Source organism: Zootoca vivipara, chromosome 16 (genome assembly GCF_965207765.1).
Source record: "Zootoca vivipara chromosome 16, rZooViv2.hap1.1, whole genome shotgun sequence".
NCBI classification, from domain to species: domain Eukaryota; kingdom Metazoa; phylum Chordata; class Lepidosauria; order Squamata; family Lacertidae; genus Zootoca; species Zootoca vivipara.
In genome coordinates this window covers 31,338,947-31,364,967 of record NC_142599.1, presented here as the reverse complement: position 1 = coordinate 31,364,967, position 26,021 = coordinate 31,338,947, and the positions used below count along the sequence as shown (strand labels likewise).

Here is a 26,021-nt window from a genome sequence, read left to right as displayed (position 1 = left end):
TTTGTGTAGGAGTGGGGTACCTATAGTTCTCCAGCTGTTGTTGGATACCCAACCCTCAGGCTATATGCACAATGGCCAAAGTTGATGTGAGTTGTACTCCCAACATCATTTGTAGGGCTATAGGTTCCTCACTCCTGATACAAGCCATATACAGTGGTACCTCGAGTTACAAACACCTCAGGTTACAAACTCTCCTAACCTGGAAGAGTTACCTTGAGTTGAGAACTTTGCCCCAGGATGAGAATGGAAATTGTGTGCCGGTGGTGCAGCGGCAGCAAGAGGCCCCATTAGCTAAAGCACGCCTCTAGTTAAGAACAGTTTAAAGTTAAGAACGGACCTCTGGAATGAATTACGTTCGTAACTGTAAAGCCCTAAACTATCTGGGACTCTCGATACCTAGAACACCTTTCTATATATGAGTAGCCAATGCAGTGCTCCTACCCAGATGTTGGAACTCTCAAGTCGATACTCAGGTCCCATCACTCTCAGCCAGTGTAGCCAATAGGGATGATAGGATTTATCTTATTTTGTTTATTGGATTTATATACTGCCTTTCTACCAAGGTAGCCAAGGTGGTTTACAATTTTAAAAAATAAAACAAATATATAAAATGTACAGGGACATATGACAGGGTATTTTCTGTAGTGGTCTCCTGACTGGAGCTCCTTCCTTCGGAGAAATACAGACAACCCCCACAGTGGGTAGTTTTAAGGAACAAGGAAAGTCCCACCATCACGCCTTTTTATTCTTCTATCTTGAACTCTGCACATCATGGAACTCTAGGTGATTTTATAGTTTATCCGTATATCCTTTTAATATATCATACACAGAGACATGAATGTCATTTCTGTAAGCTGCCTTGGGCTCCATATTGAAGGAAATGTGAGCTGTAAGTCTTAACTATTAAATAATATAAATAAATAATAAACCACCCACCCAGGGCAGCAGATCCCAAGCTGCTTCCTGCTTCCTCCTGGACTACACTGCAGGGATGTCCGAATATATTCTCTTCCTCCAGCCTACAATTTAAATTGGCATGCCTTTTACAATCTCGAAAAACTCAACAAGACAACCACAGACGTTTCACAGGAGTGTAAAAGCGCAGGGGCCTCCTGTTTGTACTTTATTTTTGCCCCAGCCCTGTTTGCTTGGTAGCTGTTGCCCAACCACAGCTGCGCGCCAAAAAAATGAGATTCATCCCTACGACGAGCGCCGCTCCCCCTCTCCGCGATTGTAGGTGAAAGGGTGAACCAAAGGAGTCGTCTTCCTTCTCTTTTTAAACGAGCCGGAAGTAGAACTCCGGATGCGGAAAGCTCTAGCCGCAGCACCTCTATGGTCACAAAGCCGAGCGTTGAGGGCGCGCCTGACGTACGCGCGTACTATAATCACCGGAGAGCGCGAGCGCGTCCGTTTCGGGCATGCGCAGTGAGGCGCGTGGCGGCCCCCTCGGTTGGATGAAAAATACTTCGTGAGGGAAAGAGCGGAGGGAGCCTCTGGCTTGGCTTTCCAACCGATTCGAGAGCGGATTTATCACCACCACCGTCATTCTTATTGCTGCTGCTACTATTGTTTTTAATCTTTCGAGCGAGAGGCGGGGTGCGTGTACCTGTCCGCGTCCTTGCCTCTCTCTCGCCCTCATCCCGCGCTCGGGGAAGCGCCAACGCTCCCTCAGGGCCGCTTCCCTCGATGGCCGACGGAGGAAAAGGAGGGGGCTACAGCGGTGAGGAAGGAGCGGGGGCGGGGGGCTCTTGAGCAGCGGGGGCGGGCCGGTCAGACGGGGGAATATGGGGGGGGGGCTTCGCTGGTGTGGGGGGTGGGAACTGGGCCGAAGCCGAGAGGGTACTTTTAAGACACGGGTAGCCAAACGTGTTGCCTCCGGATCCTGTTGGACTCCGGGTGACCGGGTCCCTAACGCCCCGGCCCGCGTCGCCAGCGATGTGCCCCGCAGCGCCTGGAGAGCTGCTCTAGGAGTCAACTCCTAGGGGCCGATTTCCCTTTAGCTCCCCAAATGAGATACTTGAAGGGTCCGCCTCCCGCTCCCCCCCCAACGAAGTTGATGGGCATCTCCCAAGAGACTGCGATCTACTCACAGAGTTAAAAACTGGCAGTGATCTACCCCCTTTTGGGGGGGTTCAGGTCAAAGTTGTTGAGCTTTTTTTAGGAAGGAGGAAGGCCCGGGGGGGGGGGGTCGGGTCTGAGTTGTTTCTTCAGGGAGGAGGTAAAATGTTGAGGTTTTTTAGGGGAGCCACAGTTGTTCAATTTCTTTGGGGGGAGCCAGTGATCTACCAGTGATCTACCGGTAGATCACGATCTACCTGTTGGACATGCCTGGGCATTGCCATTCACATGGCGTGTGTGCGTCTCGTGATCGATTGTGTGGGGCACGGTTTACCTGCCCCCCCCATTTTATTCAATTTGGCACCCCTGCTCTAGGGAGTCCGGAACCTTTGCGTGAGGCGACTATGTGGGGCACTGGCAGTCCTGTGGAAGGAGGGGTGGAAGACGAGGAAGGGGGTTTGTGGGCCGGGATGGGAGGGGGGAGGAGCGGGGGGGGGGGAGTTAAGGCAGGGAATGATCTAGGGCAGAAGGAGAGAGGAGGTGAGGACAGTGGATATTGGGGGGGGGGACGACAAGGACCCCCCCTTAGGGGGGAGAGGTTTCTTTTTGAGAAGAGGCTAATGGATCTTGAAGGCTTGAGAGTCAGTGCTTTTTTGTGTGTCTATAGTACTATCAATGTGACTGACACACACACACACACACACTTATCACTGACAGGGGTAGGAGAACCTGGTTTTGTGAAAAAATGAAGCAGGGTGGCTGGTGACAAGGGAAGCTCCTTGGAGAGGGTTCCTTTCCAGAGATAACTAAGAAGATTTGGATAGAGTTAAAGAAAACGGAGAGAAGAATTCCATGATTTCAGGTCCTTAGGGGAAGCTGAAGGGAGGCAATGGTGGTGTGGATAGGGAATGGAGAATTGTTAAGAGGAAGTGAATGGGAAGGTGTGTCATGTGTTCATGATATTCTCTAGTTGTCTGTGGAAAACTCAGAAGCATGAGGACACCTTGTTGAATTTTGTAGGGAGAACAGAGTGTTGAAGAAGGCAATTGGTGGTCCAAGGCTAGTCAGTGTGTTGTTCTGCAGACATTGTTGGGAATGCAGCTCCCTTTAGTGCCAGTCAGCATGGTCAGTGGTCCAGGGATGATGAGAACTGGAATCCAACAATGTCTGGAAGGTGTTGTGTTGGCTATCCCTGCTCTAGTTTGCTTTTTGAGACTTACCTGGTGTGATTGTTTCTCTGAATACTTTGCTTGACAGCCTTCTGACACTATAATTTTTTGCCCTTACATAGAACATGATGACCGTGTGGGTGGAGGTGGTGGCAACAGGGGCTTCCCAGGGAGGAGGAGAAAAGGTCGAGGCCCCTTCCGAGGAAAGATGTACAGTGAGATGAACCATCACCCGCGGAACTGGAGCAATGCAGGCCCCAGTCCTCGTAGCCGACTTGAAGAGGAGGACGGAGATGTTCTCATGAGTGACCCTCATGATGTGCTGCGATCCCGCTAGTAAGTAAAGTGTTCTCTTGGATGGACATAAACATACTTTTGTTGTTGCTCAGCCTCAGTTAAATGGGAACAGCGACTTATATCAGAAGATTGTAATAAGATAGACATGAGTTGTATCAGCTAAGTTCCACTCAGTGTAGGCCCAATGAAATAAATGGATACAGCTAATTTAAGTCCATTGGTTTCAGTGGGTCTACTCCAAGTGGAACTTAGTTGGATACAACTCTAAGTATAAAAGAAAAAAAAAAGAACCGCCTTATGTGCAGAATGACACTTCACCACCATTTTCCTGTAAGGTCTGAAACACACTTGAATCCTGTACTGGTTATATAGTTTTCAGCAAAGAGAATATTCATTCCTTTTTCTTGGGAAGTACACTGGGGCAGAAAAGTGTGATTTTTCAAAAAGTATAGATGTTCCCTATTAAGGACACTTTTTTAAAAGGGTGTTTTTTGCTAGTGAACCATTTAAGTGTGTGAATTTCATAAGATCTCCAGCCAACCCCATAGAAAGGTTTTTGTAGAAAGTTTAGGAAAAACAAGGGTAGGGCATCACTTGGTTAAAGGCAGGATGTGAATAAGGTCAAGGAGCTGGTATTAACAAAGATCAGAATGGTTAAAGCCTGTGACCTGCTCTGTTTTTAATGCTCTAGTTTACAGGCCCTCACACACCCTAGTTAAAAAAACGCTTAGAAGGTGGAGCTCTTTGAAGGGATGCAAACCTTTCTTGCCTAACCAGGTACAGGTTCTCTGCTGTGGGGAGGCTCTGTGCACATTTCCTGCACCTACAAAGATGGAAAATTGAGGTCATCTGAATCATTCCTCAGCATAGCACTTAACTGGCTGCAACCAGATGAAGAATCTGTGAAGTAAATAATAATAATCAAGGAACTGATAATTGAATGTATTCATCATTTGGAAAAAGTGCTAGAATCACAAGTGACCTAGTTCATTGAGTAAAGTTAAGTTGTGGGTATAATTACTATTTCAATGTCTGATTAGTTCTGTAACTTTTTTTTTTGTGGGGGAGGGGAACCAAATGCTTTTTATTACTGCTTTGTCCACAGAAACAAACCAGCAAAGTAGAATAACTTGAGTGTTTGATCCAGACTTCCTTGCTGGGCAAGGTTTCTCATATCTTAATTTGACACTCTGCTACACTCCATACTGAAATCTAGTTTTCTACTCCTCAGCACTCCTTACGGTCGTCCAAACAGAGATCGGGAGCGGGGAGGCTTAAGCAATATAAGCCTCACAGTGAGACAGAATCTGAATACCATAGAACGGCTTGGCCCCAGAAGCAATGCCCCCAAGAGGAACTGGTTCAAGATTACAGTAAGTCATATGGGGGAGGGGAGGGATTTGGAAGCAGAGCTTGAAGGACCCCTGGCTGTTGTTGGCAGAGGTGCTCTGTTCCTGTAGAGTTGCTGTTTTGACTGATGCTTGCTTATTCGGTTCCTAAGCAATGCTGTGTGTCATTGGCTAAACTGCTTAGATTCTAAAGGGGAGGGTGGGGCTGGCAAAATGCCCTCCTAAGCAAAGAAGAACAGGTCAAGCAGGGGACCAAGAAAACAGCAGACCAGAGACAATGAGGCCAGGGTAGGAGGTGAGTACTGAATATTGAATGTTCCAGAAGCATGAGGAGAAAGAACAGGAGAAGTGGGCAGAGAAGAGCTGTAGAGGTCAGGTTAGCTCTCATGCAGGCTTTGATCTGAAACAATCAGTCCAATCTTTGTGTTAATTCATTGTTAATTATTTAACAGAGCAGCTGCTTTACCTGAATAATTTTCAGACTTGAGTGTGCTGAAAGCACAAGGAGCTACCGCTTTTTGAGTTAGGCATGAGAACATTGTTCTGCAGGGGAGAAAGGGAGCTTCCCAGTTTCAGTTCTGCTGGTAATCTGCAGGTCAGTCCTTCCCCACATGGTAGCTTTGCAGTCGCATGTGGTTTGGGAGGAGAAAAAGCGAAACCTCACAGGATTGGAGTTGAGAGAATGCTGCCTTCTTTTATAACAGAAACAAGCAGCACTATGGTTTGACTTTGGCAAACAAGCCTCTTAACACTGTGTATTTGGGGGTGGAGATTAAATGCATTTATTACTTCAATTTCTATCTTGCCTTTATGCATATAACACCCAAGAAAGCCTAACAGTGGGCTGTATCAAATGTTAGTCCTGCGCAAAGTAGACACATTGAAATTAACCAACATGACTAACTTAGGCCCATTCATTTAAGTGGGGTACACTAAATAGAACTTGCATGGATTCCACCCCGTAATAATACTACAATAACATATTTTAAAGCCAATAAGTAAACAGAGCAGATGAAACCAATCAAAGATACAAATTGAGGCCACAAACATATTAAGACTAGTCATGATTTGATTTTTTAAAAGAAAAGTCAGCTTGACGGGCCAAAAGGATAGTTATATAAAAATCAGAGAAGGCCTTTAGGTCATGTCCTTGCATGTACGCCCAAACTGCAAACTCAAGTCTTCAGAAGAAGTGCAATTCCATCCAAGACAGCATGAATCCCCATTCCCTGATTTTAAACAAACCAAGTTCTTCACTGGCATCCAGGCCATTAGCAATACTGCACACTGATTCCGAACATGGAACAGATTTTGGGGGGATTTAGATGGAAATGAGTTAGTCTCATCAGCATGTTTACAGAGTTGGAAGGGACCCCAAGCGTCATCTAGTCCAGCCCCCTGCAATGCAGGAATCTCAGTTAAAACATCCATGACAGGTAGCCATCCAACCTCTGCTTAAAAACCTCCATGGAAGGAGGTGTTGGGGACACAGAACTTCCAAACTGCAGAATACCTCTCCCAGTGGTTCCATGTAGAAATGAGATGGAACCCCAAGAGATGCAATTGACTATCAACAAGGGCATCAGACAGGATTCACATGGCACCATCTTTTGAAACTGTTGCCCTAAGAAGGACTAGAGCCACCACAACCTTGTGTCTCCAAGTCCCATCACACCCAGATGGTCCAGAAGGTTGATGCTACTGAAGCTGCAGAGAGGGCCAGGAGAACAAACCAGGAGGGGTGAGCTCCCTCTTTTTGCCCAGAGACGTTTCCCAAGAATTGAAAGTTGGAAACTGGCTAGAAATTATCCAGTATGTGGGGGGTTTGGGGGAGCCCCACCTTTAAATATCTTAGCACTACGCTCTGTGGTTGGTGGAACAGTACTATCTTGTGACAAGGCATTTGCATCTCCCCACTGGCAGGTTTTATGAGCCAGGAGGAGCAGGGATTGAGCAGTCAGGTCTCACTTTTCCAACAGTCCATGTCCTTGAGTTGCACATATTGAAATGTATCCAGAGACTGTTTGTACTCACGGGTTTTGCCCTTGTGTACAGTTGATGCTAAATATAGCTATACCTAAGCTTAATGGGATTAGGAACTTCAGTGAAAGTCATCAACCATTGGATCTAGACATCTTTTCAAATCTTTTCCTGAGCTGATTCTCCAGCTGCAGGCTTTTATATCTGATTTATTTCTCCCAACATGTCCAGGCCAGCCGTTCAGCGTATATGCCTGGGTCAACTGGTTTTGCTAGAGAACCGATTTGAGAAGGTGTCAGAGGGTGATAGGCCAGAGCTAGGAATGGAGGAGAAATTTGTGCAGTCTGCATTTTAAAGTGAACATATCTCATTTGCTGATCCCACTTACATGTGAATTGGAACGTAGCTGTCAAGAAGATGACACATTTCTCCAAATTTTGCTCCACAGTTTTGGTTCAAACATGTGAATCTTTTTGTGGGGGATGCATACAAAATTCATTTTTGTTAAGCAGGAAAAAGCATTGAAAGTAATAAACAGATATATTTTAGGGGAAGAATATACACGCTTTATACACAATCTAATGTACATAAACTTTTTGCATTACCTTTATCCACAAAAAAAGAGAAGGGATGGCCATATGATTGACATGGAAATAGGCTGATTTGTGCATCCCTAGCCAAAGCCCTTCAGTCATCTACAATGGACTTCCAGTTCTATAGCTTTTGCACTTTCCTAAATGGGAAGTCAAAATCTTGCTGCTCCCATTTCACCTATGCCTAGAATTCTCAAAACTGCCAGGAAGAAGCATCTCCCTTTGTTCTCTTTCCAGCTGAATTGTAGCATTTTTAATCCCATAGGTTATAAAATGGGTGCCTCCCAGGTTTCCAGATTAGCCAAAAGCTTTTCTTTCTTCCCCACTGATGCAGTGAAAAATGTCCCCAACCTACCAATTGGCAAATGGACTTGAGAGCTGGATATTATTGCCACATCAAAGCTTTGGTATGTTTCTGCTTTAGACCTTTCTTGCCTTGATTGACTTTTTTGCTTCCTCCTCCCTCAGATTCCCTATGGAAGGAAATATGAAAAGGCTTGGCTGATTAATGCCATTCAGAATTTGTGCACCGTCCCCTTCACTCCTTTGGAGGTAAGAGAGGCATACACATGCTCCCTGGGCAAGAATTTTCCTTTCTGTTTTACAGAATTGGCAGTCCCAATTCCCAAATTGTGTGCTGCAATAGGAGCTGAGGTGTTCCTTGAAACCACCATGTTGAGTGCATCCAACACCCATTGTCATTTGGATCAGGAGGCTGTTTGTGGCATTGATCTTGCCCCCACCCCAGTTAATAAATTGCCAATGGTATTCTGATGGAAGTTGCACCAGCAATACTTATAATCTAAGGTGCTGGGCAGGGGCTGCGTTTCCTTGGGTGTGCCCAGTATTGATTCCACTCAGAAAACTTAGCTATTGTTTTTTAGAAATGCCAAGCAAGATTGTTAGGGGAAAGGAGGAGTCAAGGAATGGAGCTTGTGTGAAGTTCCTCAACTTTCTCCCATAATTGAAGCTCTATACCCTAGCATCTTATGCTCCAGCTGACGGGTACAGGGGAATCCCTGAGTCACCACCATTGCTTAGAATGCCCAGTTGCTTCTATAGGCCTTAACCACCTGAGCAGGATGCCAGGAGGAATTAATTGTAGTTCTCTGCAATTGAAGGGAGTGGTACTGCTCTCCCCCCCCCCCCCGGAACCAATCAAGAAAATGTTTGTCATTTTTGAGCATCTGAGTGAAATGTACCTGAGTGAAATTTTAATCTAGGGAAAAACATACTGTGTCCTAGGTAATTCAGCAGTTTTGGAAATGTTGGTGCTAGTGAAATAAAAGGATCATGAAGGAATGCGGAGACTAGGGGTGGCATGAGGCTGGCATTAACAGGAAGTGTTGGTGATGGGGAAGCTTAAAATCCCCAAGCCCTGCACCTTCTGGTCATTCAAAGCTGTGCCCAGAGAGGTTCCGGTTTCCGCCTGCAGGAATGGCGGACCTGTTTTCCATCTCTCTGACCTTTGTAAGGAATTTGGCGGTTGCTAGGGGAGTAAATGGCAACCCCCTACCCTCTCCGGGGGTTACGGAGAGGGGCCGCTGGCCCGCGATGCCCCCAGACCCACTCCGACTGTTTTTGGAGTGGGGGGAGCTTGGGCTGAGCACTTACAAGGGCCAGGACTCCCGGACGCTAATCTGCATGGCGGGGATTTCCATGGTTAAAGAAGATAATTAGGCTTAAATCTATGGACATACTTCAGAAGGAGGGAAAGAAGCGCTGTTTACTGCTGAGAAATTTATGCTGCCGAGTGAGAGGAGTCAAAGATTGTACTGCATCTGGAAGAAGGATTGATGGGGACGGAGCGATAAGGGGAGTGAGTTTTTATTTTATTTTTTTTCTTCATATTGTTGCCTCGTACCTTCCCGGACGCGATGTCCTGGCTTGTTTGGAGTGAAAGAGAAGCAAAAGACTGTGTGAGTTGAACCTTATAACTGTTGTTACTGAGCATATTTTTTTAAAGATGTGGAGTTGCCGATGAGAAAAGCCCCCCCCTAGTCGGACGGAAGGAGTTCTGAATGCGTTCGGAGGATTTATGAGCTGTGACGCACTTTAAATTGGAGCAGCGACCTGAAGCTAAGTTCAGCTATAGGGCAAGGAGATCCATTAATTTACCAAGAGTCTATGGTTTGATGTTTGGGTCTCCTGCCTGGAAAAGCTGTAAATTCTATAATGATCGTAAATTTTCATGGCCATGAGAGGAAAGCGAAAGTGATTTGAGCTTTTTAAGATGGCGCTACTTCGAATTGCTTCAACGCAACAGGAGCTCCATTAAGAAGATTTATGGGGAGGCTGGACTGATTAACTCACACAGGAGAAAGAACATCTGTGAGACTTTGTTTGATATTTATATCAGCAGCTGGGAAACAATCGTGAAAGTGGAAAACATCTATGTGACTGTAAGGGGAAGATCTGGATTATTATGAACTTGAAGGACGATTTGAACTTTAGAAAAAAGACGGCAGTGGACAGTTGCGAGGAATTCCCAATTTCTTGAAGCATGGGAACCCAAATAAAAAATTCTTTAGATGATTTGGCATAACATTCGGTCTGATTGATATATATATGTGTATAATTTGAAATATTGAATGTGATATAATTGGTATTAATTGGAAAATTAATAAAAATATTTTTAAAAAAAATAAAAAAAAAACAAAGCTGTGCCCAGAGGCATTACAAGGCACCTTCCATGTTGTATAGTCTTTAATAATTATGAAGCTCAGCTCATTTTTTTCTAATTAAAGAATAATGAGCTCTGTCTCACACCAACACCTTTCCCCCTCTTGCCGCAGCTACACTATGCCAATAATCGGGTATTGTTCTATGTGGAAGATGCCTCTGCAGTCAACGCCCTCAAACAGGTGTCTCGAAAGATTGTTGCCCCAGATGGCTACAAGGTTTGTTTGTTCTTCTTCTGTGGGCCTGGGGCTATTGGGGGGGGGGGATACATGAGGTTGGAGGGTGAGGAGCTATGTCCAGACTAGGAGGATGCTTGATCAGTTATAGATCTGACTTGCCTCATGTGATTGTCTTTTGCTGACCCAGCTTAGATTCAAGCAGTGCCTGCAAAGGAAGAAAGGAAAGAATCAGGAGTGCACTCTTAATTATTTCCTTTGAAGTTGTTAGGTCAGGTGATTGAGAAATGGTCAACCTCGCCCATCAGCCAGAGTGGCTCAAAGGGGAGTGGGGGAGCTTAGGATCCAGCCCACCTGCAAGATCTCTTCTTTACGTACATTAATAGGATGCCTGGGCAGGGATTAACCAGCACCCATCCAATCTCCAACTGGCATTTCTTTCAGGTTGTGATACTTGCAAACCCATGCAGTCCACCAACATCTGCCCAGCGTGAATTGAAACCAGAGGAGATTGAGCAGCTGAAGGTGAGTGGAATGTGCCAGAACTTCAGTACTATTGTCTTGCCATCCACTTGCCCATCTGCCCTGCATTCCCAGAAGTGGTTTGTGTCTGGTGTTTTTCTCTTTGGGAACCTGACAATGATCCTTGATTTTAAACTGTCTCAAGAGGTTAGCAAGTTGGAATGGGAGATGCCATCTGTCTTTAGTGGGAAAACAATTCCCTGTTCAGGTTGTGAGTATTGTACAGTCTCCTCCTAACCTTGGTTTGTTTGTTTTTCTTTTGCTTGGGGTACTGAGATTCTGTTCTTCCCCTCAAGCAGGCAGGAATAAACCTGTCCAAGATTCCATCGGAGGCCTTATCTATCTAATGGAATTTTTCTCTCTCCTTCCAGCTTTGCATGAGTAAAAGATATGATGGTTCCCAGCAGGCCTTGGATCTGAAGAACCTTCACACAGATCCAGGTAGGTCACCATACCCACCTTTTCACTGTTGGGACTGCTGTTCTTCTACGCACCTAGAACTCTGGTTCCAGCTTCAGGGGCGGAGGTGGGTTTCTGTTGCAGATTCCAGCTGGCAGTGAAGTGATTCATGCTACTTTTTAACTCCCCAGATCTGGTAGCCCAGAACATTGACATGGTGTTGAGCCGCCGAAACTGCATGCTAGCTGTGCTGCGGATCATCCAGGAGAACATTCCTGAGGTCATCCATTTCTCTCTCCCTTTCCCTCTCTTCAACCCAGCCTTTTTCTTGCCTTGGTGCACTCGGGGATTGGTGATTTCTCTGAAATTTCATGCTGAAAAGTTTTCAGCGTGCCCTCAAATGAATATGGACCCTTGTAAGTAAGTGGTCCATAATTACAAACCATACACCAAACATCCTACAAGGGGTGGCGGTATTGGGTTTGTGTTTTTTGTTTGTTCGTTCTTGTATTTATTGTGCATTTTGTGTCTTATCTTCTATTTTTATGTTGTGAACTGTCCTGCTCTACAGATGGAGGGCGGTATATGAATGTAAATAAATAAATCTTACTGTAGTTTAATTTATTTTTAATGAGGTTTTTTTAAATACAAAAACTGCCTTGAGGTCACTTGGTGGCAAAAAGCACATCTCTCACTCACACCTCACAATTCCCACCCACCCCCAATCTGTCCTTGCAGCTCCTTTCTCTGAACCTGAGTGACAACAAGCTCTACCGACTGGATGATATGGCTGAGCTGCCCCAGAAGGCTCCCAACCTGAAGATCCTCAATTTGTCTTCTAACCAGGTAGGCTGGATGCTCACTAGCTCAGCCTGAATCTTCCATTGGGTAAAATCCTCACTCTCTTCACTATGCTCTCTCTCTTTCTTTCCCTCCGGGCTCCCTTCAGTTGAAGACAGACCGTGACTTGGACAGGTTAAAAGACTTGAAGCTTGAGGAACTGTGGCTGGATGGCAACCCGTTGTGTGATAGCTTCCGCGACCAGTCTACCTATATCAGGTGAGCAGTAGCCCTGGGGCTGCCTAAGATGCCCTGGAAGGGCGCACCTCCACCTACCCAGAGAACACTCAGGGCATGATTAAGATGCTTCTTGCCAAAAGGCTTTTTTTGCCCTCCTAGTGGTGCCAGATTGGTTATTTTTACCCCATAGCACCATCTGCCTCAGCTGCAGCCAAGTCTCTGAAGATGCTGCATCCCATTCCTGGATCCTGAGTTGTGATTCTTGTGATAATGGTTTTGTTTCAGCCAGATTGGAGCACTGCCCAGCCCCATCTCCTCCCCCACCCCATATTGATATTACAACATTTATTAGCTGAAATTTGCTTTTGTGGATGATCTGCCATATCGCACCTCCCAGCCACCCCAGCCTTGCTTCTCTTCCTTTTGAAATCTTCCTTTCCCCCTCCCCCACTTTCCTGTCTGCCTTCCACTCTCCGCTCTGCACACACCACTTGCTTTTCTCTGCCCCCGGGGCTCTAGGACCTCAGGATGCGCAGCCTTTCCCATCCTTTCAAGTTCCCCTTGTGCACTGCCACCCTCCTTTGAGCCTGCCATGCTGAGCCACCTTGCTCGTGGCCTTGCCTGCTTCTATATTTATATACTGTGGCTCCCCAATGCTGTACCTGGAAGTACCATATTGCGCAGAGGCACACGGAAGTCTTTCTTTTGGAGAATTGAAGCCAAGCTGCTAAATCCTGGGGTGCCCCTGGTGCGTTTGGCTCTCACAGATGGCTGGTTAGCCAGTGACGGGTAAGATTCCTTGCGGAAGGAACGACCTAAGACAGGCACAGTCGCACAGTGGCCAAACGAAGCCCTTCCGCCCACCTCCGGGGAAGTTGGCAAACACAAGGCACCAGAACCCTCCTTCACAGGCTTGTCGTCGGCAAGTAGCTTTTGGGCAGCCTCTGCGCCATTTCTAATGGGGAGACTTTTGCTTCTTGGTGATCTGGGAGTGACGATGGTGCTGACTCTGGGTGGAGCAGCAGCAACAGCAGACTGAAGTGACAAGCTTCTTGCAAGTAAAACTCTTTCTCCCTCAGTTGTACACTTGGAAGTCCAGTTGGTGTGGCCAAGGCATCTGTATCTCTGCAGGGTTGGAGCGTCAAGAGGGGCAGTGTGGAGGATGGATGAGGCTGTGCATCAGTAGGGAGGAGTTTCCAGGCCTTTTTTCTTTGTTTCCATCGCTCTGGCGTCCCTCTGCTTCTCCCTCCCCCACCCCCACCCGCATCTTCCACGGTCATTAATTAGATTTGGGCCTTGATGCAGGAACTCTCCCAAAGCTGTTTTAAGTTGGGTGCCAGAAAGTTGGCTCAGGCATCTCCATGACCAGTGGGAATTATTGTCCATTCCCCTACTTTCCCTTCCCTGCCCCTGCCCTCTGGCCTCAGTGGAGCGTTCCTCCTATAAATTGAGCCATGCGGGTGAGTACATACTCAGGTAAGTGCAGAGGGAGACTTTGAGTAGCATGGCTTTGGAGACTTCTGCCTCTTGCACCCGTGTGATGTGTAAAACTACCACGGGAAGAGTACCAGAGCATTTTACTTTAAAGGCTGTGTTCTGCTACCTGCTAATTTTTTGAAATTGGCTAACTGTCACTCACCCTTGTATGGTATCAAGTGACAGAACCATAATAATGAAATTGATCAACTTTTCCCTTAAATTGTCTGGCAATATTAAAGGAAAGCTGACTCAGCATTTTCTCCTAGGTGAGGCTTGAGTCAGATTTTAATACAAAGGGTGGGAAATGTCAAATATAATCAGATGTCTCTTTAAACTGGATTGCAGTAGTTGTCTAATCCAGCATAAGCAATGCAATCCCTTTAATCCCATTTGTGTTGCTTCTTCCATGGCTGACAGAAGATGCAGAGCCTAATACGGTTCCACGTGCAGCTTTAGCCACCCGTCCCTGATTTTGTACACGTTCTACCTTTGCTTGAAATGCTTGTACGTGTAAATTTCTTAGGCTTCCAAAGAAACATACAGTTTGAGAGCCTGGGGGGGGGGAATTCGTTAAAAGATTCTGGTGAGTAATGCCACTATTTTGTGATGTTTCTCCACGCTCCTAAAAAGGCCCAGATGTGTGGAATGAAACCCTGCCCCTTGTGGGACATGTCTCCTAAGTTCTCCCATTTGAGGAGCTGGTTGTTGCTCTGTAATTCAGAATCCAGGAAGTGAGGTGAGGGTTCTGAATCACCTGCGGGCAGCCTATCTAATTCGGTGGGCATCTGTTTGGCCCAGGATAACAAATTGATTACCCTCCACCTCCTGGCAGCAGTTGAGGCACCTTCTTTTTGCAAGAGTGCCCATCTTGGTTTTAAAGGATGCTTTAGAGAATGATGGCCAGTGGCCAGGACGGGTAGAGGCCACAACAGGATGTAGTTCAGGTAGCACTGGCTGTAGTAGGAAGATGGTGGTAGCAGAAGGTGGGGACCACCAAGGTAGGCCACGGGTGGGGGGAGGGCAGTGCTCTTGGGGCACAAAGCTCTTTCATTCACTCCTTTTCCCCTTTCTGACAGCGCCATCCGCGAACGGTTTCCAAAGCTGCTGAGGCTGGTGAGTGAATTGTTAAAATTCCAGGTGGATTCTGAGCCAGCTTTTGTATCTGACAGTACTGTTGCCTTACCCTTCTGCCTCTCCCATCACAGGACGGCCATGAACTGCCCCCTCCTATCGCTTTTGATCTCGAAGCACCTACCACGCTTCCCCCTACTAAGGTACAGAAATGCTCGGAAGGGGCAAAGGAGAGGGCCTGTGTTTCTATTGTACTGAGAAAGCTGGTGCCTTTCGAGCCCTTGCTTCATTCCCATTGCTCAGTGTGGGCCGTAGCATAGGATGCCTTAGGGCTGGTGCTGAGAGGGTGTTTGGTAGGTTTTGCTTGGTGTTTGGGAGGAATGGAGGGGGAAAGATTAACATTCAGCTTCTCTCTTTGACTCTCCTCACTCAGGGCAGCTATTTTGGCTCTGAAGACTTGAAAGCGTTGATCCTGCGATTTCTGCAACAGTAAGTAGAGTTGCAAGGTCTTGCACGTTAAAGAAAACCAGAGTCCCTTCCAACAGGTTTAGAACCTGGGGGATTTGGGACACACAAAAGGGGGAGCTGGAGAAAAAAAAAGAGAGGGTAAAGATCTTCGGTTTTAAGTTAGTTCCTGGGAAGAGGGCAGTGGTAATGCTGGCTGGCATTTGAAAACCAGGGTTTGAAATTGCATTCCAGTGTATAAAACTTGGCTAGCAAAAAGGACCACCGACTCTACTGTAATTGAAAAAAGCAAACGGGTTTATTGAGGCACAGTACCCAATACAATGGAAATAACATAATAGAAATAATAAAGCCTTGCTTCCATTCTGGCTGTTTCTTTAGCAATGTTGGTATTCTCCCACAGATATTACACTGTCTATGATTCTGGGGACCGGCAAGGGTTATTGGACGCCTACCACGATGGAGCCTGCTGCTCCCTGAGCATCCCCTTCTCACTACACAACCATTCCAGGTAAGTTTATGCTTCTGACATTCATTCCCTTGCCATGGGAGAGGACTGCACATTGCCCAGTACACTGTGCTTTGATTTTGGTGTGACATGGTGTGAGACAGGCTGTGTGCACCCTTTCTTTCCAAAGTTTCTGTGCCAAGATGTGGGGTATTTTGCAACCTATACTAAGTAAACAAGAGTTGCTTGTATTAGTCACAAGGAGATTCAAAGAGCTGTGTGTGGATCTTGCACATGCCTCCCATTCAAGTATTTCACGCTTTGCAAGCATGAAATCTTTTTGTAGGATGCCATACATTTGGTTGCATTGTGTTGATTGGGAAGAAGATTTGGTGTTAAATAAATCTAACTAGACTGTTCAGAGGGCAGGGATTTGCGATACTTCCACAACTTACTTTTTTTAAAATCCTCATACCAAGGGAGAGACTAGGTTGAAAGTACATGGAGCTGCATGCTTTACTTTGGAGCCAGCTTTGGAGCCTTAACTCTCAGCACGCTACCTCAAAACTCAACATTTTGCCTACTGCAGCCAAGTATACACGTCCTGCTATGTAAAGAAAGACCTGGGGAGATGGGTAGGCGTTTATGTTCTTGTTTTGTCTGCAGGAGCACTCTGGCTGAATACTTCAAGAACAGCAGGAATGTGAAGAAGCTTAAGGATCCCAGTAAGTAATGACCAGTGGCATTTAACACACACACACCTGCTGGTTTCTCCACTTTGGGTTTACTTCAGTGAAGATAGTAATTGACCTTCCCTCTGCTCTCTCTGCCCCCAGCCATGCGCTTCAGGCTCCTCAAGCATACAAAGCTAAACGTTGTGGCCTTCCTTAGCGAGCTCCCGAAGACTCAGCATGACATCAACTCCTTTATTGTGGACGTCTGTGCCCAAACGGTGAGTCAGGGGAGAAGGAACTGGCCAAGCACTTACCACCTTTCAAGGAGTAGGTGAGGTCAGTGGGCAACAAGAAAGAAGAGGAATGGGTTGTTGGTTGGGTGGAGATTTGGCTTGCCCCTGGTAGCTGATGGGAGTTGAGAAAAATTGCTCCCTCTATGGAGGAAGTCAAAATATGTGTTGTTCAGCTGGAAATCTTGGAATCTGGAACAAAGTTTGATTACCCCCCCAAATAAGTACATACCCCCCTATTGCTGCTCATTTTTTGATAAAACAAAGGCGATTTACTTCCAGGAAACCCATCCATAGATCTCTTTTTATGCTGCTACTGTTTCAGACCTTTTAGCCTGTTTTCAGTTGGCATGATTGTAATTGTTTCTATTGCTGTGTATTTATCTTGTAAGCGGCTGTGAGTATATCATTACAGAAAGGTGGGGTATACATCTTGATGTTAAATGATGTATATAACATCTGTGTGAGTTGCTGCCACAATCTCTTTGGCCTTGAGACCCTTCTTTTCTTATTGCAGAACACGCTGCTGTCTTTCACCGTCAATGGGGTCTTCAAGGAAGGTGAGTGTGCTGTTAAAAGCCTGCTTTGTGACACATCCTGAACAGTGGGAAAGCCAGAACACTTGCAGCACCCAGTGCCCCTTATTGAAAACTCTAACCTGTGCTTTCTTTCTAAATTCTACAGTGGATGGCAGGTGTCGTGACTCGGTGCGCGCCTTCACCCGTGTGTTCATTGTTGTGCCTGCTGGCAATAATGGGTAAGGGTTATGAGCTTCAGGGCATTGACAAATCCAGGGATTGCAAGACGTGTGTCTGAAAGGGGCAGGTGTTGGGAGAATGATGAAATATTTATAGGGGGATGAGAGACAGAGCCTTAGCAAGCCATGTCTGTCAGGAGCTGGGAACGTCAAAGGCTTTTTAAAGTGCTGGAGGCATCGGGGGATTGGCTAGCTTATGGAGGAGCAATCTGATTTTTCCCAGTGATTTATATCTGTACTGGTGGACCACTGGCCAATTTCTAGGGGACAGCCTGGCGCTGGTTGGGGAAGGGCTCAGTGCTAGAGCATCTGCTTTGCATGCAGAAGGTGCTAAACTTAGTCCCCAGTATCTCCAGGTAAGGCTGGGGGAAAAACTCACCTGAAACCCTGGAGAGCTGCTGCCAGTCAGTGCAGGCAATACTGAGCTAGGCCCAACAGTCTGACTTGGTATGAGGCAGCTTCCTGTGTCACCAAAGTATATATTCTCAGTAAATTTTAAAGTGGTTCCTTGGAGCACAGTTTTAAAAGCCAGGCCATCAAGACAGGTTGATTGCTGCCTGATAGCCACTCTGCTATCAGAAATCGAATCTAGTGACAATTCCTTTTTGCTGTAGTTGACCTCCAACAGGAACAGTGGGAACACGCTGGTGTGTCTCATTTTTTCTCTGACTTCAGGACCCATTTTACTGAACATTGGCTAGATGCACTTTTAATATTTGCCACACTTTTTGCTACTGTTAGAATATGGCGACCTTCTCTCCTTAGTGAAGGCAGAAGCAAGTATACGTCTAGCTGTTGCTCCTTTATTTATGGGAGCATCCTGCAGTGCTTGGCAAGAGATGCAAGCAAGCTGTAGGAGGCCCTGTGTATGCCTTAGCACAGGCACCCCCAAACTGCGGCCCTCCAGATGTTTTGGCCTACAACTCCCATGATCCCTAGCTAACAGGACCAGTGGTCGGGGAAGATGGGAATTGTAGTCCAAAACATCTGGAGGGCCAAAGTTTGGGGATGCCTGCCTTAGCAGATCCTAACCTCCTCCACTTGCCATCAGAGGGGTGGCCAGCAATAGTCAGGTCTCAGATTGAAAGGGTAGACGGTGAAAGGGGGCATTCTGACTACCCTCCCCTCGACATTTCCTCCTTATGTTGGGTGTTGAGCAGCCCATAGGCTTGCAGCCCCTTCATTAACCACTGCTGGCTCTTTTCCCCTCCTCCACAGGCTGTGCGTTGTGAATGATCAGCTATTCATTCGTAAGGCCACCAACAAGGAAATCCGCAAAGCTTTCGTCATGCCAGCGCCCACGCCCTCCTCCAGCCCGGTACCCACGCTCACGGCAGAGCAGCAGGAAATGCTGCAGAATTTCTCACTGCAGTCGGGCATGAATCTTGAGTGGTCTCAGAAGTGAGTCTGGAGTTGCTGGGGGCTGGCAGTTGGGAAAAAGGAGTGGGAGATGGTCTTGAGATCAGGGAGGAGGGCAGGGAGGGGAAAGCAGTTGCAAAATGAGATTAGGTTATGCTGCTATCTCATGACTTTAACATCTCTCCCTACCCTTGCCCAGGTGCCTCTTGGACAATGATTGGAATTACGCTCATGCAGCCCAGGTTTTTACCCAGCTCAAGGTGAGTGCCTTGGTGCCCTTTTAGAATGAGACCACCAGATGCTGCTGCCAGGCTTAAGAACTGGAGACAGAAAGTGATGGCTGGAATGGATTTGCACTGCACTGCAGTTCTGTTACAGGGGAGAACCCCTGGGTGGCTTTTCCTTCATTCTCAGGGTCTGATGTGCCGTATTTGAGGGTCATGTTTCTCCCCCAGAGGAAGTTTGCAAGGAAGGCCCATCCCATATGTAATATGTCTTGATGTGTGTATTCAGAGTTATTTGAAGCGAAAGCATCCAGAAACCATTGCTGTTGGTTTCTGCTCTTTTGCTTTTCATCCATAGTGTAGTAATGAGAAGCTGATCTGTAGCAGACTTTGCCTTTGGACAGGTGGCTGTCCTTAGAATATGTTGTCCCCTTACTGGCCTCTTAACTGACCTTTGGAAGAGGAGTCAAGTACGGATTTGGGCAAACTTTTTTTATCACAACCCCGTGAGCCTCTGGAAAACCCCTGGGTTCTGTTGACAGCTTCATGTTTGTCTCAGTCTCCTTGTAGAACCAGGCATGGAGGAGAGGTGGTTGCTGTTAACTTCTTACTCTTCCTTTTCTCTTCTAGGCTGAGGGGAAGATCCCAGAAGTAGCTTTCATCAACTGAGCGTTTGCTGCCATTGCCCTTACCAAAGCCAGCCAAGCAGCGTTTTATCCTTTGGGTTCTTGTTTTGTAAATAAATGAAAGTTTGTAAATTAAAGAGACTCCTACCCTGTTGTGACTGTGAAGGCTGCACCTGTCCGTGTTGCCATTGGACTGCGGGCAAAGGCAGTGAAAACAGACCCTTGTGGAAGAGGCAGCACCTCCTGCCTGCAGCGACAGATGACATGATTTTCTAACAACAGACACTGACGACCATGGGAATTTTGAGGAAAGGCACTTGATCGTTTTTGGGTTCTCCCACCTCCCTTTTAATTTGAAAAGCTGATTTTTAGCATACCTTTTTTTCCCTGCTGCTACCGACTTGGGAGTTGAGTCTTGTATGTGCCTAGAGTAAGAAGTAGTCAGTAGTTCCCAACATGGAACAAGGGTTATATCCCTAGAGGGCAGGAGGAATGATAAACCCCCAACCTGCAAAAGACCGCCGTCGCAGCACACACACCCGCCATGTCCTTTGAGGTACAATTGATCATCCTGATGGTGCCAGAGAGACAGTGGGTTTCCTAGTTCTAGGTTGCTTTAGAGGACTTTAGGTATGTGAGACCCTGGATGAATGGATGGCCTCTGAAGCACAGCCCTTGCAGGACGTCGGATTTGCTGTCACTCACTGCTTAAATGAGAGGAAGCTTTGGGGTCCACACACCTAGCAAGCTGTAGCTTCCGTGTTTCTTTTCTGCCTGTAGTTCTTGAAAACACTGTGTTTAGTAAAATTGTTATTAAAACCATGGTGTGCATTCATGTGATGATGTTCTAAACTAAAGATAAGATCACTTCCTTTTACTATGTGGGTTTCTTTTTCCTTTTTGGCCACATACGACTTATAATTGTGGAAGTTCTTTCAAATGTACAAATTATGTAAATAAGCATACCTTTCCATCATTCGCAATCTTTTATTACTTTAAAAAGAAGTGTGTAGGGAGGTCTTAATGCTTTGGCCTCCTGGCCTGAGTTTATCCTGCTTCCTCTGAAAAGGAGAGCAAGGTTGTGTTATCTTTTATTTCTTCCCTGTGGAAGATTGCTCCTCTTGCAGCCCTGGAGATCTGCAAGATCCCCTGCTCCATGTTATATACAGAGACGTCACTCAGTGACCCAGGAGCCTTGGATGAAGCTTTATTTTTTAAGACTGTGATGGAGGAGGGTGTTATCCAACACTGAATTGTGCTTAGGTGACCAGAATTAGTTGGAAGGGGACAACTCAACTCACAACTCAAGCCAAAACCTTTTATCAGTACAGAGAATCCACTGCTACAACAACCCTGATAGATAGCTATCCACTTTTAGTCTAAATCCTTTAAAAAAGATATATTTTTTATTTTTATTTTTTTAAAAGAAAATTTATATACAATTTTCCCCCCGTCTAAATCCTTCTGTCATTTGAACCTGTCAGTTTGGGTCCTACCCTCTGAGCAACAGAAAATAAATTGGCTCTGTGATTTATGCCAGGAGTAGTGAATGCAGCGCCCTCCTGTAGTTGCTTGACTCCCAGCTCTGAACAGCACCAGCCAGTATGGCTAATGCCACAAGGATGTTGGGAGTTGGTGCCTTGCAGGTGACGTTAGATTACTTTTTTACTCACCCTGGCCTCTACAATAGCTCCAGGTTGAACAGACCTAATTTATTCAACCTTTGGGTCTCTAGATCCCTCTCCATCTTTGTCACCTATTCTCTGTACTGTACATGACACACGTGGTATCTTTTTAAAATTATTGTTGCAGCTTCTGGCGCCCCACAAACTGCACTCTTCACAATTCGGCAATTCTCTGAGGGAAAGGATGTGCTTTCAAAGTAGTGTGCACTTCCTCAGTCTTGCCAGTTTTGGTAACTGACCGGAAGCTAAGGCTGCCCTTCCCAAAGATGGCGTCCGAAACGAGCATCCGCCTATGACTCCAGAAAAGGGGAAGTGGGTTAAGAAGAAAAGGGAGGGGAGAAAGACTACAATTCCCATGAGCCTCTTTGGCTGCAGCTGACCTTGGCAAAAGCGGTTCAAGAATGTTGCACTGCACATGGCGAGCTGGGCTGCGGATCGGGGGGCTGGCAGGTGGGGGGTCCCGAGGCTGCGTGGTTTGGAGGCTCTGGGGCCCCACGGGTCCACAGCACACCGTGCGCTTTTGGAGCTGGGGCGCGCGAAGCGCGCACGGCGCGGAACTGCCTTGGCGATGGGGCGCACGGGGCGTGCAGACCGCCTTCCCGTTGGATACTAATGTGTCCCGGGATGTCTTGCTTTTCCAGCACGATCGAGGCCGTTTTTTCCGTATTCTTGGGCTGTTCTGCGCCGGCCAGTTCGTGTTCTGGGCGTATCTGGCACACTTCGCTTTCTACGGCTTGCGGGATGTTGGGGCGAGCCGGCCGGAGCCGGATCCCCAGCATGGGGAGCGCCCTCTGCCAACTCTGCCGGGAGGAGCCACGATACAGTTGAGCTCCAACAAGTGGCGCTTCGGTTTCACTGCTTCTTGCCTGACCGTGGGTAAGGAAGGGTTGGATTGCTCTGCTCGCTCCTCCTCCGGGGTTACTTATTAGCATTGGTTGCTCTTCGTTGTTATAGAATTGTAGAGTTGGAAAGGACCACGAGGGTCATCTATTCCAATCCCCTGCAATGCAGGAATCGTTTTGGCTAGCATGGGGCTTGAACTCACGACCCTAAGATTAAGAGTCTCATGCTCTAGCGATTGAGCTACCGGTATGTGCCACAATGTGCATGGCACTTTGCACATTTTTCTAAGCAAAACAAAAAAGACCCCTAACCCCGAGGAGTTTACAACCTTACTTTCATGAAATTGTAGGTTTGCTTCTTGTTGGTGACAGATAGTATGTGGGGCACAGCAGGAAAATGTAACCAAACATAATATTGTGGCTTTCAGATCCGTTGGTTGTAGCCAACTAAGTTCTACCCCCATGTAGAGCCATTGAAATTAATTTATATAAGTAAGGCCCCTATCTGCACTATACATTTAGAGCAGCATCATTACCACTTTAAACAGGCATGGCTTCCCCCAAACAATGCTGGGAAGGCAGCCCTGTTTAGGGAAGCTTTTAATATTGAATAGATTATTTTAATATTCTGTTGGAAGCCGCCCAGAGTGGCTGGGGAAACCCAGCCAGATGGGCGGGGTACAAATAATAAATATTAACAGTTGTTGTTGTTGTTGTTGTTGTTGTTGTTGTTGTTGTTGTTGTTGTTGTTGTTAACAGTACTGAGAATTGTTAGGAGACCTCCCTTGCCATCTCCCTCACAGAACTACAATTCCCAGAGTTTCTTGGAAAGAAGGATTGATTGTTAAGCCACTCCGGAAAGTGTAGTTCTATGGGGAGAATAGGGGTCTCCTAACAGCTCTCAGCACCACTAACAAATGGCAGGCCCAGGAATTCTTTGGAGGAAGCCAAGACTGTTAAAAGTGGCATAATGTTGCTTTAAATATAAGGTGCAGATGAGGCCTCAGTCATGCTCTTTGTTTCAGGGGTTCTCCCCTGAGTAGAATTAACATGGATACAACCCAATAAAAATAAGACACTCCCTGCCCAACTCAGGCTTATAACCAGGACAAAAGATCAGATCCAACAGCCATGACTGGGGCAGGTGGGAGCTGTAGTCTGAAGCATCCATGAAGGCACCAGGTTGACACAGGCACCCAAATGTATCAAAGCAGGTGCAAGTCCAGTTTCTGTGGGAAATTGCACAGGGCGGCTGCTACCACAAAACAGGCCTTTCCTTGACATAGGTCTGTCACAGCTCAGCTGGCAGAAGCACCTGGGCCTTGGTCCTAAGCCATGAAGGTCTTTGAAGGTCACAATCTCTTTGAATCGGGTCCAAAAACCAGAGTAGGAGCATTTGCATTGGTGAAGCACTAGTACATGATGATTAAATTTCCTAGTCAGAAACCCAGCAACTGAATTCTGAACCACCTGCCATTTCTGAACCATCTCCCAGGTAGGGTTGCCAGACTCAATAGAGGACAGGACTCCTGTGCCTTTAATTGCCCTGCTCTCTTTTGAGTCTGGAAACCTTAAAAGAGAAATCAGCAGACCCTTTGCTTGGAAATTAAACAAAGGGTCTGCTGGTTTCTCTTTAAGGTTTCCAGACTCAAAAGAGAGCAGGGCAATTAAAGGCACAGAAGTCCTGTCCTCTATTGAGTTTGGCAACCCTACTCCCACGGCAGCCTTAGGATATATCAGGCATTGCAGTAGCCTGACCAGTAGGTTATCTCAGCTCGACTTGACATCCTGCTCTGTTCCTCTGCAGGTTCTCTGATCTTGGCGGCAGGTTTTGTCTTTTCCCGACGCTCTGTGAGCCGGATTTTGCTGCACCGAGGTGGGCAGGAGGTGACCTTTACCACCTATTACCCCTTGGGCTTGACCTCGTCCTTCACGGTCCCTCTTCGCCATGTTTCCTGCATGTCCCATCGTTCGGAGGTGCCAGCGATGATGCCACTCAAGGTTAAGGGGAGATCCTTCTATTTCCTGTTGGACAAACAGGGACGGATCACCAACACAAAGCTTTTTGACATCACTGTTGGCGCTTATCGCAAGCTGTGAGGCACTGCGCTGCTAAAGGGGAAAGGTGCAGGAGAGGGCCCGTTCTGCATCCTGGGCTATTGTGAAGACGGAGAAAGATGGACTGGGCATATCCAGCAGGCAGATCCCAGGCCTAGAAGCAGCTCTTAAATGGCTTCTCAGCTCTTCTGTGCTTTGAAAAAGACAATTGATGCATGATGTATTGGGGTAAATGGAAGCTCATCTGGAGAGAGAGAGGGAATGAGAGAGAGCAAGAAAGAGAGGCTGAGATTGCCCTGGATCCAGAGTTGATTAGCTTGTTTGTTAAAAATCTAGAAAGCACCAACCTGATTTTTGCAGGGTTTTTTCGTCCCTCCCAACACATTCATAGTGCATTTTTCTCTGTAATCTTTGGGATGACAGAGGGGGGTGGGAAATGTGTGCTTGTGTCTTGGTAGCAAGAATTAAGGTTGTTGTGATGGCTGCTTGGTTGATCTCCAGGATCTCATCCTGCCTTAACTGGAGATCATTGAATTTCTCCTTTGCAGAGCTGCCACCTTTATTTCTGGAGAGGCTCCTGTGCCTTTTAACAAGGAGAGAAATAGAAGTAGAATAGAAATAGAAATACTTTATTGTCAGTGTACCACTTGTTTACAGGGAGATTAAACGAGCCCCCCATCCCCCCCACAATCTCTCGGTCCTTGTTTCACGCTAGGTGCTGTCGTACTACCACGAACCCTGAACGTCAGCTGCAATTTTGCTGTCTTCCATTCAGCAACCTCACGGCCCATGCGTAGAAACTGTTCTTTAACCTGTTGGTGCGGCTTATCATGCTTCTAGGCAGGAGATTGAAAAGGTGCTGGCCAGGGTGTGAGTCATCCCTGAGAATGTTCCTTGCTCTTCTGAGGCAACGGTCTCCCGCGATAACATCTAGCGGACTCTCTTCACCACCCTCCATAGGGACTCTCTGTCCATGGCTGTCAAACCAGCATACCACACCGTAATGCAGTATGAGAGAACACTTTCTATCGTGGACCGATAGAAGGAAATCATCAGTTGCTGTCCAACCTTGTTCTTTCGCAAGACCCTAAGGAAATGAAGTCTCTGTTGGGCCTTCCTAACCACCTGGGCTGTATTGACCTTCCAAGTTAGGTCTTCACTAAGATGGACTCCCAGGTATTTAAAGGAAGAGACTCTCTCCACACAGACCCCTCTGATATACAACGGGGCTAGCTCCCCTCTCTTCCTCTGAAAGTCCAACACCATCTCCTTTGTCTTGCCAATGTTTAGGTGCAGATTGTTCTCTGAGCACCATGTGGATACCTTTTGAACCTCTCCCGTGTACGCAGATTCGTCTCCGCCTGTAATTAAACCCATTATGGTTGTGTCATCAGCAAACAATAATTGCAGTAGACGGGTCAGATGAAATGCAATCATATGTATACAATGTATACAGCAAAGGAGGGGAACCATTTTTCAGCCCAAGGGCCACATTTCCTTCTGGGCAGCCTTCTGAGGGCCACTTGCCAGTAAGGGGGGGGCAGAGAGAAAAAGTGGATGGAACAATGAATGTAAGCCTGACTTTTGTTAAAGTAAGCTCATTTCTACACACACCAATCTGTATCCTCCATCCATACAACCAGGAGGCATTATTAAGAGTTTGAGGCTGCATTCCAGCCAGGCAGACACCTTCATGAGGGGAAATGGGGCTGGTGAGGTGTGGCATGGGGAGAGTTATGAGGGCCAGACAGAGAGGCCTGGAGGGCCACACTTGGCCCCTGGGCCTGAGATTCCCTAT

General features: G+C 46.8%; 2 protein-coding genes across 2 annotated transcripts; both read left to right on the top strand.

The window, feature by feature from the left end:
- The first annotated feature begins 1,420 nt into the window (after positions 1 to 1,420).
- On the top strand, positions 1,421 to 20,460 carry NXF1 (nuclear RNA export factor 1). Its single transcript, XM_035098375.3, has 21 exons — positions 1,421 to 1,720; positions 3,350 to 3,563; positions 4,756 to 4,897; positions 7,915 to 7,998; positions 10,242 to 10,346; positions 10,749 to 10,829; positions 11,198 to 11,267; positions 11,417 to 11,505; positions 11,964 to 12,071; positions 12,175 to 12,284; positions 14,801 to 14,837; positions 14,930 to 14,998; positions 15,229 to 15,284; positions 15,664 to 15,771; positions 16,375 to 16,433; positions 16,545 to 16,660; positions 17,190 to 17,232; positions 17,357 to 17,429; positions 18,648 to 18,830; positions 18,988 to 19,048; positions 19,643 to 20,460. Exons 1-21 carry the CDS (start codon positions 1,687 to 1,689, stop codon positions 19,679 to 19,681), a joined length of 1,881 nt encoding a protein of 626 aa, XP_034954266.1. The 5' UTR covers positions 1,421 to 1,686; the 3' UTR covers positions 19,682 to 20,460.
- A 1,138-nt stretch (positions 20,461 to 21,598) lies between these two features.
- Positions 21,599 to 25,624, top strand: TMEM223 (transmembrane protein 223). Its single transcript, XM_035098376.3, has 2 exons — positions 21,599 to 22,199; positions 23,973 to 25,624. Exons 1-2 carry the CDS (start codon positions 21,725 to 21,727, stop codon positions 24,263 to 24,265), a joined length of 768 nt encoding a protein of 255 aa, XP_034954267.2. The 5' UTR covers positions 21,599 to 21,724; the 3' UTR covers positions 24,266 to 25,624.
- Positions 25,625 to 26,021: the final 397 nt, after the last annotated feature.

Excerpts from the sequence above, each read along its gene's own strand:
- NXF1 (XM_035098375.3), top strand. The coding sequence starts at position 1,687 with ATGGCCGACGGAGGAAAAGGAGGGGGCTACAGCG. Across the intron at positions 11,506-11,963 it reads TCCAGGAGAACATTCCTGAG|CTCCTTTCTCTGAACCTGAG; the intron begins GTCATCCATTTC and ends CTGTCCTTGCAG. Across the intron at positions 18,831-18,987 it reads AATCTTGAGTGGTCTCAGAA|GTGCCTCTTGGACAATGATT; the intron begins GTGAGTCTGGAG and ends ACCCTTGCCCAG.
- TMEM223 (XM_035098376.3), top strand. The coding sequence starts at position 21,725 with ATGTTGCACTGCACATGGCGAGCTGGGCTGCGGATCGGGGGGCTGGCA. Across the intron at positions 22,200-23,972 it reads TGCTTCTTGCCTGACCGTGG|GTTCTCTGATCTTGGCGGCA; the intron begins GTAAGGAAGGGT and ends GTTCCTCTGCAG.